The sequence below is a fragment of the Diceros bicornis genome, chromosome 15 (assembly GCF_020826845.1).
Source record: "Diceros bicornis minor isolate mBicDic1 chromosome 15, mDicBic1.mat.cur, whole genome shotgun sequence".
NCBI classification, from domain to species: domain Eukaryota; kingdom Metazoa; phylum Chordata; class Mammalia; order Perissodactyla; family Rhinocerotidae; genus Diceros; species Diceros bicornis.
The window spans coordinates 22994658-23012358 of NC_080754.1; the positions used below are offsets into that span (position 1 = coordinate 22994658).

The 17701-nt window shown below is 43.1% G+C and overlaps 1 protein-coding gene across 4 annotated transcripts in view; it reads left to right on the forward strand.

Annotated features, from left to right (window-relative positions):
• Positions 1-17701, forward strand: part of CD86 (CD86 molecule) — a 64111-nt gene that overhangs the window by 33470 nt on the left and 12940 nt on the right. For 3 of the 4 annotated variants that reach the window (XM_058555897.1, XM_058555898.1, XM_058555896.1), the window contains exons 2-4: positions 1776-1825; positions 13865-14200; positions 16512-16823. In XM_058555897.1, the coding sequence (XP_058411880.1) occupies positions 1776-1825; positions 13865-14200; positions 16512-16823 (698 nt within the window). Of the gene's footprint in view, positions 1-679; positions 746-1775; positions 1826-13864; positions 14201-16511; positions 16824-17701 lie in introns of those variants that run through there. The other variant, XM_058555899.1, reaches the window with a different exon arrangement.

The window sequence follows — 17701 nt, forward strand, 5'->3', positions numbered from 1 at the left end:
CAGTGGTCACTCCAGTTATGTCTATGGGGGAAAGCTAGACAGCTAGGGGACAGGGTTGGGAGAGAGATTTGCTTTCCACTATTCATCATCTTTACCTTTTAAATTTAGAACCATGGGCAGGCATGATCTATTCAAAAAATTTTAATTGATAAAAGAGAGGTTATAGTCTAGAAGGGAAGAAATATAGCAGATACTTTTAGCCCAAAGCCTTGTGTTGGGTGCTATGGGAGCAGAGAGGAAGGGTGTCTAGCATAGCCCAAAGGGATCGGGGATGGCTTCTAGACAAACGACCCCCAAGGAAGAAATTTCTGCTATTTGTCTGGAATAGTTGTGCATATTCTCCTGAGCATTGGTTTGTGTTTATCTGATGGACAGATCTGTAAATTAATTCACGAGTTAGGTTTTCCTTTTCACTTTGGCTGTTAAAAAGCTACAAGCTGGGCTGGCCCCATGGCCTAGTGGTTAAGTTCGGCGTGCTCTGCTTTGGCGACCTGGGCCTGGTTCCTGGGCACTGACCTATACCACACATCAGTGGCCATGCTGTGGGGGCGGCCCACATACAAAATAGAGGAAGATTGGCATAGATGTTAGCTCAGGGCAAATCTTCCTCAAACAAAAGAGAAAAAAAGAGGAAGATTGGCAGCAGATGTTAGTTCAGGGCAAATATCCCTCGACAACAACAACAACAAAAAGCTACAAGCCAAACCTGTGACCTACACCACGCAGGGTGGGCGGATTTTCTATGGTAAGCATTTAGCATTGGCCTTGTACTTGGCTCCATTTTATATTCCTGCGTTTGGTTTGCTTTTCACCTGTTTCCAGTGTTAGTCATCTTTCCTTATTCTATGCTTCCCTGTAAGCCACTCTACAGCCGTTTTGGTCTAAGTTGGGGTAAGTGGGTGAGTGAAGAAAGAGGGAGGGAGGGAGAGGGGGAAAGAGAGGACAGAGGTTATGAAGCAACGCCTGTCATTTTCCATGGCTCGGTCATGGAGTTTAAGTGAATACTCTGAGTGGTTCTCAAAGTGGGGTCTTGAAACCAGCAGCATCATCCTCACCTGTGAGTTTGTAGGACATGGGTTTCACCCAGCTACTAAGTCACAGTCTCTGTGGACAAGGCCCAGGAAACTGCTTTAACATGCTCTCCCAGATGCTTCTGGTGCATATTAAAGTTTGAGAACCACAGGGAAACCAAAGGAAAGTTGATTTCTAAACATAAATACTCTCCATTTGCCCGTTATACCCATTGCACTGGTCAAGATAAGTAATGCTAGCTACTGCCATAAACTATCCCCCAAATTTCATTAGCTTAACACAATAAAAGTTTACTTTTTGCTCATGTCACAGTCCAATATGGATCACTGTGGGGTGGAGAGAGCTGTTTTAGTAATTGGTTCAGAAAGCCAGCTTCCTTCCATAGTGAGACTTTGCCATCCTCTTGGCCCTTGGACTCTTCCTCTGGATCCTCTGAGTCCAAGGAGGCAGGGGAGGGAGGAAAGAGAGAGGAGGCTTTAGCAGCAGGTCTGGAAGTAACAGCCATCTTTCCTGCCCACAATTCCATTAGCTGGAACCCAATCACATGGCCCACCTAACTACTGGGGAGGCTGGGAAATAGGGGTACCTGTGGAAGAAGGAGGAAAAGGGACCAGCTCTCATGAACCCATAGCACTGCCTCTGCCACTCCCATGGACCTAAGTGAATCCCAAACTCCACTTGTCATGTTTTGGTTTTCGGTTTCATTTTCTAATCAAGTTTTATCTTTTCTTTTTTAACTCTAGCACTATGGGACTGAGTAACACTCTCTTTGTGATGGCCTTCCTGCTTTCTGGTAAGAACCTTTTGGCTTTGTAAAGTCCTAGAATCCTTCCACTGTCTCTCGATGAGTCTGACCACTGCAAGCCCCAGCCGGAGACATGGTGGGTGTTACTCACTTTCTATCCAGCGTTGCACAATACCATATGCAAAAAAGACTTTCCTGGAGAAGAAGGAAGCATCCTGATTGAGAGCAGGTATCTCTGCTGATGGCAGGCCCAGCCTGGGATGGAGCCCTGCCCCTCTGTGCATCCTCCTCCTCTGCCATCTTGCACCCACGGTACTGGCTGCACAAAGTAGGGTAGGGGGGCCTGTCCAGCGGCACCTGGGGAACCAGGGGAAAGTTCCTGCTCTGACACCCTGAGGCTTAACTCTTTTGCTCCACACATACTCCCTTCTGATCTTCTCTGTCCCCATTTCTGGCATTCTCAGGCTTTTAGGAAACAGCTCATGGGCTTCTAAAAGTTTCCTTCCATTAAGGAGAATCAGGTTCCACGTTCCCTACCTTCTCCCCTCACCCTCCCCCCCGCCCCCGCCACTGCCTTCCTCATCAGCCCACACCCATAGATCACAGTCGCCACCGCTTACCAGGAGGATCAAGAAACCCAGCCCTCCTACTACCTACTTCAGTGACGTTCCGCTAGTTGCATCAGCCGATTTACCATGAAGCTAATGAAACTGAGCTTCAGAGTTTCTCACTTGCACAAGATCTTTCAAAAGCTCCCCCAAGACTCCATGAAGAGCCCTAGCAGTGTGGGCACAGGTCTTACACTTTGGTAAAATTTCAGTAAGCAAGATATTTTAACCACAATAAATTAAGACCACTGTCTCTTTCCACTGCGAGTTTTCTATCTTCACATTCTCCTCCAGTTGGGTGGCATTGTAGGCAAAATGTGGGCATTTTGCATTTGAATTCTGTATTTTTTTTTTCCTGAAAGAGCCCCTCCCCCTACCCCAAAGACATTTTTGCAGTGTCAGGCCTCACAAAACTCGGATCTTCCCTGTTTGCTGCTCATCTCTGAGTTTCAGTTTCTTCATCTGTAAACGGGCTGGCCGAGGTTCCTGCCGCACATCCTGTGACTGAGTGTCTTTAGTTTCACCTGTCCCACCCCTTCCTGCTGCTCATTTTCCCTTCCCTCAGCGCTGAGAGGGAAGCCATCCCACACATGGTTTGGGGCAGAGAGGGAGGGGGAGCTGAGTCTGCAGTTTGACTGCAGTAGCACGCAGGCTGCCCCCGACTAGCCAGGCTGGCCAAGGGCTCACCTCCACCAGATCACCACAGACCAGGCGCTTGGCGACTGTCCTTGTGCCTGCTGTGGGTCAGGGTTCTAGGGAGAGATGATCCCTCAGATTGATACCAGCCAGGACAGGCCTTTTGTGATTTCTGTTTTCTGCTTAGCACCAAGGAGCTTGTTGAGTCCATGACTGTGAGGTCTGTAGAGGTGTTAACTGATCACCTCACTGACTTAGGTCACAACAGCAGCTTCTACCTCCTAGGGCCTGTGACCTGCTACGTTAGCTCTTGGGGAGGCGGAAGGTTTGTGTGAGCAAGAGCAAGGGAGAAATGGGGTAAGACAAGGCTCTAGAGAACATTATCCAGCCGGAACCCCTTCCCATCCCACTTCTTATTTTATTTATTTGGCAAATACATAGATGTAGCGCTTACCTTGTGCCAGGCACTGTTATAAGCATTTTATAAATATCAGCTCATTTAAATGTCACAATAGCTCTCTGCTTTAGGTCTTGTTATGGTTCCCCCGTTTACAGATGTGGAAACGAAAGACCAGAGAGGTTAAGTAATTTGAAGAATCAACATAGCCAATAAGTGGCAGAGCTTGGATTCACATCCAGCAGTGTAGATTTAGCATCTATTCACTTAACCTTGACATTATGCTGCTTCTCCTAACTCTTGCTAGTGAACAATTCATAAATGGTAGGATTTGTTCCTCAGGGAACCAAACAACTTTGGTGTATAATGTGGCTTGTGCTTCAGCCAAGTACACAAGCTCTCTATCAGCTTCACCTTCCACCTCCCTGCAGCCAACACCTCAGCTGTCCCTAAAGCTTGGGCCCTGGCCCTTCTGATCACAGTGACCAGCCCAGCTCTTAACACTTGGGAGAGAGGGAAGAAAAATTGCCTGAGAACAAATTTTCAGAAAAGCCTGAACTGAGATACCATTTTCCCCGAAACTTTCCGACTCTGCACCCTGAAAGTGAGAATAAAGCTGAGAAACCCTATCAAAACTGAGTCCAGCTGTCACTTTTGCCCTTGCCATGCCTTTGAAACTGCTTGGACAATTCTTAGCTTCTGAGAGAAGAGTTATCAATATTGAAACCTTAAAGAGAAACCTTAACTCCCCCAAATGGTAACCGTTTAAGTTTTACGGTGGTGAGAGAACAAGTGATTAGATTTTTGGCAGTACAAATTTCAAGTGCGATAGGAAAATGGTGACACCTGATTAGAAGATAAAATTGCCAATACTTCACACACGATTAAAAACAACAAGAAGAACAACAAAACAGATTCCATTCTGTTTTAAAGATGGAAAAGAATCAATCTGAATTTCTATCTGTCTTTTTTCTCAGGACACATCTCTGCTTATTGGGCTGGTGAGCAGTGACCTGGCCATGGGCAGGCATCCAAAAAGAGAAAGGAGATGAGTTGGCCCAGATAATCCACAGCAAAAATGCAGGGCTGAATAATTTATTTGATGGCAAAGATAGAACAGTACAGGGAAATAATTCTGTTTTGCCTTTTCTCCCCATGTCTTCTGTGTCCTCCCCTAGATGTGGAAATTAGACATTATAGATGCTGCCTCTGTCCTTGAGGTGAAAATTGGATGAGAGTTTAAGATTGAAAAGGGCAAGGGGCAGCCGTGACCTTGCAGAATTAGATTACAATTTGTACTTTGTATTTATAAAGCTAAAGGAATTTCTAAGTGCCACTTGCAGAGGCACTTCTAACTGTCAAGCTCTGTTTGTGGGTACCTCAGCACGTCTGCAACACTTGAAAGCTGGAGCCAGAGTGGTATGTGGAAAATCAGTAGTTCACACATCACAAGGAAGTTTCTTTCTAGTTTGACTTTTGGTGGTTGCTCTCTTATTGTCTAGAGGTTCTCTGGGTCCTAGTGCTTCCCATTTCTCTTGAACAATACCTCTGGTTCAATTAATATACCTGGAGTGTAGTTGGGCATCTTTCTCCACTTCAAGATTTACATAAAATTGGCTCAAACCCGCATTCCACATCCTATGGAAAGGTCCATTGTTTCCCCCCAGATTTTTGCAGGTTCCCGTGTGGATGGTTGCATGGGGATTATGTTTCTATGGTTACTTTGATTCCCATGTCCTGCTGCTGTTGAGAGCAGTCATGAAAATCACCACCTGGAGGTTATGATTCAGACCTAATTCCCCAATTCCCAAAGAATTGTCATGGAGCCCAATAGCTCTCCCATTGGAGCCACTCTTTTGTGTTAAGCTACTGTTTCAGAGTCTTTTGAAATACATGCATGCGACCCAGTAGGGAATATCTTTCCCCCAAAGTAGTTGATCATTTTAGTACAGTGTTTAGTAGGTTTCAGAGAGAATGGGGTGTCAGACAAGTTCATTTAGTGAAAGACAGTCACTGAATAGGATAAGTGTAGGATTGTTTGGGAGAAAGAGTGAAATTGGTAGGGAATAGACAGGTTCCAATGGCAGACAGATTCCTCTGGGAAGAAGCAAGGGTTTGAGAGACTGGCTTATTTTTCCTTTGTGAGAGGAGATCTTAATACCATTTTCAGAGTATGCAACTGGGGATTTTGGCCCCCTCAATACTGTTGAGATTTATGTAAACAGAAACACTTGTAGCCCTTCCTTTATAGCCAAGATTTTTACCTCTATTGCTGATCTGTTCCACAGAGCTGACCCTTCTTACATTGCCGGGCCACAGGGCCAGGTTCCAGGACCTCAAAATTACAAGAACACTTTTAACGCCCTCTGAGAGTATTTACCCATTCTTGGTTTCATTTTCACTTTCTTTCATTCCTTCTTCCTACAGATGTCTCTATTGAAAAGTATTCAACTCCCTCTACTATTTAAAAATCACTTTTCTTGTCCTTACTACAAAGTAACAGACAAGAGAGTAAAAATAGTGATTTATAGTTGTGATCACAATATGTATGCAAATCTCTGAAAGAGTTTTATTAATATCATTTCATATATATTTTCTAAAATTTCTAAATGCTTTTCATTTTTATAATTTTTGAAATTGTATTAGTCCATTGAATCAAAATGTTATAATTTGCTTTATTTTTCTTTCTTGTGTCTTATTCATTTAGAAGTTATTGCTTCATTGTCTTCTCTGATTTATGGTTGCTAAGGAGCTTTCAAACTCATTGTCAGTGTTTTGTAGGTATTCTTTCTGCCTTTTTTAAAGAATGAAAAGAATCAATTTGATAATTCTTCTTTGTAAGTTTGAAAAAAAGTTTTATGCTTTATGTTTAGCAGCTTCACCACAATATTTCTGGGTGTGGATTTATTTTTATTTATCTTGCTTTGTACTTAGAATGCATTTTTGATCTGAGGGCTCCTGGCTTTCTCAATTTTGTATATTCACAACCCTTATCCTTCAAAGATTGTTTATCTACCATTTACTCCAGTCTCTTCTTCTAGAAACTACTAGAGCTTCTCAGACTAACTCTTCATGACTCTTAATCTCTTCTAGATTCTTATTCTTTCTTTCTCTGTGAGGCACACCAGTGAAGGGTCGGGTGGATCAGTGCAGACATGGGGGTATTCTCACTGTTGCGGGGGCCCTGAACAAAAGTCTCCAACAGTTTTATGGACCCTGGGGTAGGAGTAAAGGAGAAGGATGAAGGGGAAGGGGTGGGAGTAGAGGAGAAGGATGAAGGGGAAGGACTAGGAGTAGCAATACTGAGTCAGCATGGGGAAAAGTGTCTTCAAGGTTCTCCCTCCTCCCCAGCGTAAGGAGTCTTCAGCAGAGGCACCGAAGAAAACCTCTTCCCAAGACCTCAAATAAAGAAACATACGAATGAAGGCACCTATGCTACTAATGTAACTGTGTGAAAGAGCATGACCTGCCAGGCGGACTTGAGTCCTTGACTGCAACTCCCCTCAAAGACTGCCATGTACGGGCTGTGCACTAAGTCTGGTGTGGGGAGGGCAGCTTTTCCCCACGAAGCCTGCCAGGTAAAGCCTTTGTAATTGCCTAGGGTCAGGCCTGAAAAATCACACATAAGTTTTTAAGCAGGAGCCAGATTCCTCAGGAGAGATAGACAATAACCAAACATACCATATCATGCCAGGTCATGATAAGTACTACAATAAAAAATAAGTCAGCATAAGGAATAGAGAGTGATAAGGATGCTATCTTCAATAGGATAGTCAGAGAAATCTCCCTGGGAGGTAGCATTTGATGAGAGACCTATAGGAAGTAAAGAAATAACAGTGAGACTGTCTGGAGGAAGAGCCTTCCAGGCAGAGGGATCAATATGAGAAAAGGCCTTGAGACAGAGTGTGCCTGGCCTTTTGGAGGAACGGCAAGGAAGCCAATTTGGCTGGGGCAGAGTAAATGAGGGAAAGAGGTCTGAAAAGTACCAGGGACCTGACTACATGAGACCTTGTAGGCCTTGGGAAGGATTTTGGATATAGTTCTCATGTGAAAGGAAAGGATTTGGATATAATTTTCAGTGTGGTGGGAAGTCATCAGAGACTTTTGAACAGGAGAATTATGTCATCTGAGATATATTTTTAAGGATCTTTGGGCTTGAGGAACTAGACTTGAGGGCAAGGATGGAAGTAAGAGATCAGTTAGGAGACGATTGCACTTAGCCAATCAAGAGGCAATGGAGCTTGGCCTGGGGTAGTAGCTGCAGATATAGTGAGACATGTTCCAATTCATGACATATCCCAGTGAGTGGAAGGATTGATGGAGTGGTGGTAGGAGAAGGAATGAAATGAAAAGACAAGGGGTGGTAGTCACAAGGTGTCATGCTTGATATTGAGAGTTTTCAGGAGGTGCAATGGTGACAGGCTGGTCTGGGATCTGGTCCAGGGAGGAGATGGCTGGGGTAGAGCGGATGACAAGATCACTGGAGAGGAGGAGGACATGAAAGTGAGAAGCTGGACACCGTGTGCATGAGGCTGAAATCACCTAGACAGGGGCAGTGATGGAGAAGATGGCAGCAGCAAGCCAGGTACTCAGATCTTCAGTGAATAAGGGGGCGCCTAGGAGGAAGATGGATAACAGCACAGTGAGGGGTCGGGGGTGGTGTAGTCTGATGGCTTGTTCTTCAAAGAAGCTGGATTTTTTAACATATAATGATGTGTTTTACATTTTACATTTACATTTTACATTATAGGATGTTTCATATATTTTAATAGATCATATTTCATACAACATATAGTATATGTTATATATTTTATAAAAAAGATATATATAATATATAAATATTCATAACTATATATACACATAATAGAATACATGGTAAGCATGAAATCAAAGCAATGTTAGTCTTAACAGAAATATCATCTAGGCCATGAAAACTGGAGAACCATCCCTGCCGTATAACAGAATCTCTCTTTAGTAACCGTTAAAGAAAAAAATATTCAATGACACTTGTTAAAGTACAGTAAGGAAGACTTTATTCAAGGGGCGGGATGCTATTAAGATAGGAAAAGGGATTTTACAGTGAGAGAGAGAGATTGGGCTTAACTCCAAATAGGGCACAGGCAAGTGTGAATTTATAGTCAGGGAGCGGGGTGGGAGGTCAGTGGATGGAAAATTACTAAGAGGAAACATTAGGAGTAAGAGGGATTCTGGCTAAACTGACCTAACAAGATTCTTAAGATAGGCCAGGGTGATCAGACATCACCTGGGGGATGGTGGAGGATGAGGAACCCAGTCAGATATTTGAGGGTGATCAGGTGGCGAGAGTGGGGGATTCTGGTTAAACTAACTTAGCCGGGTTCTTGCTGAAATTGGATTTTACAAGGAAGTGCACAGATGGGCCTAGGAGAGGGTCAGGAGCCTGACTAAATTTTGATCAAGCAAAGAACCTTTGTCATAACCTAAAAGATAATGTCCCAAAGATATCTGGATAATACAAAGTTCTTTTTCTCTGATTGCCCCTTTTCATTGCTCCATACTGTCTCCTTACCCTTCTCTTACCATATTAGAATTCAGTTCTGGCTGTAGTAGTTCTAGATCTCCTCAGCCACACCCATGCCGACCCTCTCTTGGGTGTTTTCCACACATGATTCAAATGTCTACTGACAGCAGCAAGTGGGGGAACCCTCACTGAGATAGAGGACAGGAAGTTTTGAAGGGGAGGAAGAGAGTATCTGTTGTTATCTAAATAGCGGTATCCAGCAGGCAGTTGCATATGGATATCTAAAATTGTACTGAAAGTTATTGGCTGGAGATAAGCATCTGTGAATTATTAGCTTATACTTGGCAGTTGAATCCATGAGGATAGAGGAGAAAAACCAGAGAGAGTGTGGAAAATGAGAAGAGGGTCAAGAGCAGGCACTCAAGGTAATCACCGTTTAAGGAGCGATCAGAGAAAACTGACCAGGAGGTCAGAGGTACGGAAAGAATAGAGTTTCAAGCAGGAGATATGGCCAAGTGTGTGACATTCAACAGAGTGGTCAAATAAGATGAGATCTGAAAAGAGCTCTGCGTTTGGCAATGGTGGGAAGCCACTGACAATGTTTGCCCAAGAAAGTTTTGGCAGAGAGGTGGGGGACGGAGGCTAGGGGTGGAGGCAGCAATTCCTGCTTACTCTTTCAGGGAGTTTGACTATAAGAGAAAGAAAAACTAAAAGCAGTAGGAGAGGGTACTCCTGGAGTAACTGCTGTGAGGAAGGGAGAGGGTGGCAAGCAGAGCCAGCAGCCTAGAGACCAAGTTAAATGGCACAGGAGATACTGATTTGTAATGTCACCAGTCTGAAGAACTGAATAATTTCCTCCAGGAGTGCTCAAACATTCATTGTAAGAACAGATATGTAAATCAAAAGTAGAGTGTTCTTGGGATGAATTCTGCACAGAGGGGCAAGTTCATTGAAGTTGCTGGCAAGAGAATGATTGAAAAAATATACTGTCGCTGTGCTAACAATAAGATGACCACTAGTCACTTGTGGCTATTTAAATTAAAATTAAGTAAGATTAAAAATTCCATTTCTCAGTCACACTAGCTAAATATCAAGTGCTCAATAGGGACTGGTGAGTACCGTATTAGTCAGCACATATATAGAACATTTCCATCATTGCAGAGTATTCTTTTGGAAAGTACTGCACTATAGAGTCTAGAATGGATAGAGTTGAGGTCTTGATGAGATTGAAGAACAGATGTAGGTAAAGTAATGAGAAAATCTTTGGAGGAAGATATCTTGTGGACAGAGATAGGTACATTGAGGTTTAAGATTCTAGGGGCAGAGCTGTTCTTGGTGATAAAGTTCGAGGTTATGTCATGGGAGAGGGGCTGCTGAAATAGCCTGTGGATGAAGATCTTTGAAGTGGAAAAGAACAAAGAACTTTGACGCAAGGTTGTTGGTGAGCTCATCCATGCTGAAGTCTCCCAAATTGATAGTAATAATTGGTTGGAAAGAAAGACCTTGCATCTAATGCCAAAATCTTCAGTGAGCAAAGAAATAGTGACACATGATTAGTAGCTAACAGCAATGAGAGAGGGAGACACCTCAAGAGGGAAGGGGTATGGCTCAAAGTCCCCAAGAAGTGTGATAAAACAAGCAGTGGCTGGGGACAAGTGGCATCCTTTGGGTAGGGCCAGATCTCAATGAAAGCACAACCTTGGGGGGAACATTTGATTAAAAGGTTGAAGACTTAGAAGAGTTTGTCACAATGGAATGAGGTTTCCAGAGGGCCTAGTAAAGCTTTGGAGGAAGTTTAGTAAAAGAAGGAAAATTCATGAGTACAGATAAGCATAGTAACATGAGGAAGAGATGATCTTTGAATACAGTCATGCTTCGCTTAACAATGGAGATATGTTCTGAGAACTGCACCGTTAGGTGATTTCATTGTTGTGAGAACATCATAGAGCATACATATACAAACCTAGATGGTGTAGCCTACTACACACCTAGGCCATATGGTACTAAACTTACAGGACCACTGTCATATATGCAGTCCGTTGTTGACCAAAACGTTATACAGCACATGACTGCGTATGAGACATGCACTTGGGGTAGTTGCTGGGGAAGACTGAAGTCCCAGGTACAGTCAGAGACCTCACAAGTTTAGAAGACTATAGTTTTTGCATGACATTCAAACAGTTTATTGCTGAGAAAGTCCTCACATATTTTTTGAAACAAACTCCTCCAGCTTATTAGGGAGGTGTCTAGACGGATTCTTGAGTGCCTAGCTCCTGATATCATCATAGTAACCAGTTTTAACTATACCCGAACCATTTCTATTACCCAAGTACTGGGGAAAGGAGAGCATCTCAGTGCTTACGCACCAATGAAGTCCCAGTGAGTCTAGTAGCTGGGTGGCCTAAGGTCTGCAGTCGTAACAGGGGAGGCTGAAGCCACTTAGGGAAAACAGATCTTGAGCTGCATCTTCCCCATAGTGTCAGAGAAGGGATCAGTAGCTCTGAATGATGTCATGGAAGCCAGGAGTTCGTGAGGAACTATGGAGTGTAAATTGTGAAATACTTTCAGTTCCACTTAGAATGGGCTTCAGAGTGATTTCCACCCCAGGGTGAGGAAAAAGGGTTTGGGGAGGGATGGATGGAAACAAATTTTTCCAGTCATTAGCTTCTCTCTTCCACTCTGGAGACAGAGGTAGAGATCCTCTCTTGCAGCTTCTCAAACTGGAGCTCCTGTTAAAATGCAGATTCTAATGCAGTAGGTCTGGGGTTGGGCCACAGATTCTGCATTTCTGACCAACCCCTCGGTGATGCCGATGCCTTTAGAACATAGACCACACTTTCTGTTGGTAGGTAAGGAGGGGAGCAGTTAGATGGGTGGAAGAAAAAACCCTTTTAATCTTCGGGAGAGGGGGCTTGGGTCAGATAAGTTGGACCGGTCTGTGAGTGGAGAGAGTGGGTGGGAAGGAGAGTGGGTACTGCGAGGCTCTGCAGAGAAACAACTGTAAATCAACAAGACAGAAGAAGCCGAAGGCGAAGTCGGTTTCCAGGCCCAGAAGGCCCAATTGACCACTGAGTAATAACATAATGTTGATCATTAACTGGCAGAATTTTCAACTCTATATTTGGTTTCTCTATTAGGTCATCTGCCCTGTATTGTATGGCAAATTAGTGATAAAACTAGAATGAGTTTCCCCAGGGCTAGCTGCTAGAAGCTTTTACAGTAGGTGGCACTCTTACATTATCATTCAGAGTTTAGCAAAGGAATAGGAAGAGCCCCAGCATTGCTGTGTAAGGTAATTACTGAATACAGTAAACCTTCCTTAGGTCTCCCTTTCGCGGTTCCAGGTACCCAGGTAGATTTCTCACCTCCCTCCAGTATAGGAATGCATCCTGTACAGATGCTGCATTTTATACTTTCAAGAGCTTCACAGGGTTCTGGTGAGCATAATGCAATAGGCAGTGATTCAAACTTATGCCAACTCGCACTGATGTCTGGAGTTCCCTTCCCTTAAAGTTCAAGACCACTGCCAACTCCCTTGATTATGTATATTCACTGGGCCACTCTGCACACAGTTCAATTTTGCCAAGTGCATGTCACTGTGATTGTCCTTCTACTCCCTCTTACAATTGAAACCCATTGATCAGATCAATTTAAGGTCTCCTACCACCCCTCAAAGAACACCTCAAATGAAACCCCTCTCGTCTCTCTCACCAGCCTACCTCTCTTTTCCTCCTTAATGTCAACATCCCTTTACTGAAGTCCTGAATGATGAAGCTTTATTTAGAACCCACCCTAACTTCCTCCCCAAGGTGGCATCTAACTTCATATTTACTGAGAAACAGCATTTCCCCCGTCACCCTGCACTTCTCACCCATGACTACTTGATTTCTCGGCCAAGAATCAAGTAATCCTGTGACCCAGAATAGGTCCTACAAAAACCCTAGAATCAATCACATTTAAGGAGTTTGGTGGCCCAAATCCCTTCCAGAAATTCTGATATGCCCCAGGGATGAAATCTTTTCTCTGAACTCTCCCAGCACATCCTCCAGGGGTTGTAAAAATTTCCAAGGGCAATGCATACTGGAAAGAGCAAATGTGTGGTACCTGGGGTTTCCCCAATACTCCAATAACACATCCTCACCTTCCCATCTATGATTCATTTCCAGAATTTCATTCATGTACCTTAAACGGTCTTTGACCACCACAATCCCAAAACGGCCGTTACATTTGCCCAGTTCTCTTTCTGATTCCTGAAAGAGCTTAGAGAGGTCACTGAGAATAGAGGTCTTAGTTGACTATTTGTGTCATTTCCAAAGTGTTTTATATCCTTGGGAGAGCTGGCCATGAAAGCAGCAGTCAGGAGAAAAGCTTTATGAGGGGAACTATTTGAATCTCAAAGATATTACTCAATGTGATCCCCAACTACTGAGGCATAATGAAAGGAATGATATCAAATTTGTTACCATTATCAGAAAACTTTTCACTATGGCAGGCTAAGGAATAAGGGAGGAGGGAGGGGAAAGGAGAGCTTTGGTGACGGTGGAGAAGTAATGGAGCTACAGTGAAGAGAATGAAGGTAACAGATGGGTGAATGAGTTGTCTAACTCTGTTGGTTTTCCCTGTTCTGGGATTTAAATTCATGGAACCATAGTACTGGAAAAATCGTTAGAACATTTTGCCCACCCTTTCATTAAGCAGATAAGGAAACTGAGCCTCATAGCAGAAGCAGTTCGCACAAGGCCACACGTTTAGTTAGCAGTGGAGTGAGGACAAAAGTCCTATTCTGCGGGTGCCAGTGTGTAAGCATAGTTCCAGAGTTTAATATCTAGTTCTTCAATATCATTACTGATAAGATAGCATCTGGGTATTGTATAAAGAGAAATGGAGTTGTTTTATTTTCTTTGCTCTTGTTTCTTCTTTCCGAATCTCCGCCTTTCCTTTTTTAGGTGCTGCTTCCATAAAGAGCCAGGCATATTTCAATGAGACTGGACACCTGCCATGCCACTTTCCAAACTCTCAAAACATAAGCCTGGATGAGCTGGTACTATTTTGGCAGAACCAGGATAAGATGGTTCTGTATGAGCTATATTTAGGCAAAGAGAACCCTGACAATGTTCATGCCGAGTATAAGGGCCGCACAAGCTTTGACCAGGACAGTTGGACCCTGAGACTCCACAACGTTCAGATCAAGGACAAAGGCTTGTATCAGTGTTTCATCCATCATAAAGGGCCCAAAGGACTGGTTCCCGCCTACCAGATGAGTTCTGAGCTATCAGTGCTTGGTATGTAGTCAATGGCATGTTCAGATCCCTGGCCTTCTTAGATGAGACTGCAATGAGCAGAGAAACATTGGTGTTGGGAGGAGGGGCCCTGTAGAGAGAAGGCAGAGGACCGCCATTTCTGGGAAGCCCATCTGAAGGGAATGCAGGGTTTGGGACTGGGGAACTGAAAGTCCTTTGTACTTTTTGTAGTTTGCTTCTGAAGGATCAGAAAGAATCTGCTTTGGGGACAAAATAGAGCTAACTGAATAAAGATAGTGAGGCTAAGTGAAAACCATGGTAATTTGGCCATTATGAAGTTTAAATAACCGTATAGGCCTAAAATCTCTACATTCACTTTCTACTTTGGTCCATGATATCCCACCCACTAAAACTTTGCCTGGAGCTCCTAGCAAGGGTGACAGCTGATTGATTTGGGTTTTCCCTTCAACCTCCTGAAGGTTGCTTATGAGTTATTTGCAGCCCAACTGTGAGCCCAGTAGACAGGAGGGAAATAACCCAGCACATATAATCCAAAAACTGGCAAACCAGCTCCTCTAGTTTTCCAGGCCTTGAAAAGCCTAAATGTCACTACAGGGTTTTTTTTTATTATAATGCAGTAAAATTAATTATTTTCATTTTGATGTACAGTTCTATTAATTTTAACTTATGCATAGACTTATGTAACCACCACTATAAACAGGATACAAATCATTTCCATCACCCTAAAAGAATTTCCCCATGCTATCCCTTTATAGTCATACCCTCTCCATATCCATAACCCCTATTTTGCATCCTATAGTCTTGTCTTTTTGAGAACGTCATATAAATGGAGCCATACAGTATGTAACCTTTTAAAACTGGCTTCTTTTATTCAACATAATGCCTTTGAGATTCATCCAAGCTGTTGCATGTATCAAAAGTCTGTTGCCTCTTATTACTAAATAGCATTCTACTGTTTATCCGCTCAACTCATGGAAAGACATTGGGTCATTTTCAGTTTTGGGCTATTAAGAAGAGAGCTGCTGTAGACATTCATGCAACAGTTTTTGTGTGAACATTAGTTTTCATTTCTCTAGGGTAGATACCCAGGTGTGAGATTACCAGGTCCAGATTAATTTTTGATGAAACTAGAAAAGGCAGATCAACATTAATACTGAAACCACAGAGTAAAGCAGAGGCAGAAGCAGAAATAGAATGGGAAGTTGCCCGCTTGAAGCCCTGTGTGATTCAAACCAGGCTGCAGGGCTTTGGGAACATTGAACCAGGCACTTAATCGATGTGTTTCAAGTGTGGCCAGGTGCCATTGAGGAACATGGTGTGTTCTAGGTGGGACACAATCTCTTATTATTTCAACAGTTTTATATTTATTGTAATATGTATTAGAAAAACAATAACTAACATATCCAACCTGTGATTTCACAGATTTTGCTAATGAGGCTAAAGTAGGTCGCACCACAGCCATCCACCTCCTACAGACCACTTAAAGTACAAGCAGAGTGCTTAAGTAGTGCGTTGATATAGCAAAACTTGTAAAGATGGCATGCAAATCACTGAAGTTCTAGAAATAATATGCTAAATTATAAATTAGTCTGTAGAACCTCCAAACCACCTAGTGACGATGGAAAAGGGATTTGGCTGGCAAGAGGGGCTAGGTGGCAGTGGTGCTCAATAGCCATAAAAATCTGAATGGCAAACCAAGGCAAGAGAAGCTCTGTGTTTATCAATGTCATATATTTTCCCTAAAAATGGTTGGCTTCGGCCTTCATCTTATAGTATATGATGAAGACACATTGACAGTCATACCTAAAACCAGTATTCTAAATTTCTAAATCCAAAATCCCCGTCCACTTACTTACCACCACCCTGCTTGGGTTTCTGGAAGATGTGGCCCAGAGCATGCCAGCACCATGAACTCTGTTAATTCCTGGTGGGACTTTAGCCTCAATCCCTTCCTGGTCTCTTAGTCTAGCAAGCTGGAATGTACCCCATAGGACACTTGGGTCTTAAAGTCAGCCCACTTCTCCTTCCTAAGACTCTACTGCCTAGAATAGTGGCCTCATTGTAAATCTTTGGTGACTCAATTTCAGCCCTCCTGTCACTCAGAGAGCAATTTGATTTGGGTAAGCAGGAAGTAAGCATAGCCCCAGACTCCACTCTTGAAAAATAAATGTGGTATCATTATGTGGCTCTTACCATGTGCTGAGGCCCAGGTGTGCCCCCAGTGAGTTCCCAGATCAGGTACCTAGTTATTTGCTATCCTCTTCCAGATACATCTAAATTTAGACTGATTTCTATTTTTTTTTTTTTTTTGGTGTCTCTATTCTGCTTTCAGCTAACTTCAGTCAACCTGAAATACTGCTAATTTCTAATAGAACAGAAAATTCTGACATCATAAATTTGACCTGCTCATCTACACAAGGTTACCCAGAACCTAAGAAGATGTATTTTTTGCTAGAAACTGAGAATTCAACTACTAAGTATGATGCTGTCATGAATAAATCTCAAAATAATGTCACGGAACTATACAACGTTTCTATCAGCTTGTCTTTTTCAGTCCCTTCCGAAACAAACAATGTGAGCATCTTCTGTGTCCTGCAGCCTGAGCCAATGGAGACAGAGCTTCTCTCCCCACCTTACAATATAGGTAAAGCTGCTTCCCAAGACTATTTCTTTTATCAGGTATTATATACAAATGGTTAAGGCAGATCATCCAATGCCAAGAAACCTGCAACTGGGCCATTTTATGATACTGTTAGGAAGGACCCAAACAGAAGGCTCCTGCTTCATCTGAGTGCTGCAGGGTCCAGGAAGCTGTGAACTTATGCCACACTTGAAGAAGCACGTTCTTAGCCCTGAGACTGACTCAGTCTTTAGGGTACGTTTAGATAGAAGATTCTGAAGTTTAGGTCAGAAAATGCAGGATTCCTCCAGGCTAGAATTCTTCTACTCATTAAAACACACATACACACACATTTCCCATGCATACGGCACTTGTTGTGAGTATAGAACCATTCTAGACATTGTTGGTTGAAGGGGTGAAAACTAAAATGCATAAGACATGCTCTCTGCCTTTGAGGACCTTCTAATAGAATCAGAACTCCATGATGTACACATGTGGAAAACTGGATTTTAAAAAGATTGAATTCTAATCTAAATTATATCCTGTGGAAATATGTGACTACATTTAAAACAAAAGCGACTGAGAATCAGTTTTATAGTTTTATAGTACCCCTTTATTCAGAGGTAGGCAAGTTCCTTGAGGGCCAGAGAAGGCTTCCTAAAGGAAGTAGGACATTTTCACACCATAAAAGAAATAATTAAGCTTAACAAGTGTGGTGAAGAGATGGCAGGTACTCCAACTTGTGGTGGCTTCCTGAACAGGAAGAAAAATTCGGAGACAGCATCCAGGCTTAGAAGGTGAGAGGACCACAATTGATTAGCAGTATCTGATGTGACCACAGGTGGGGACGGTGGGCATCAATGCACACGTGTCAAGGAAAGACTCAGAAGCAGAAATTCTTG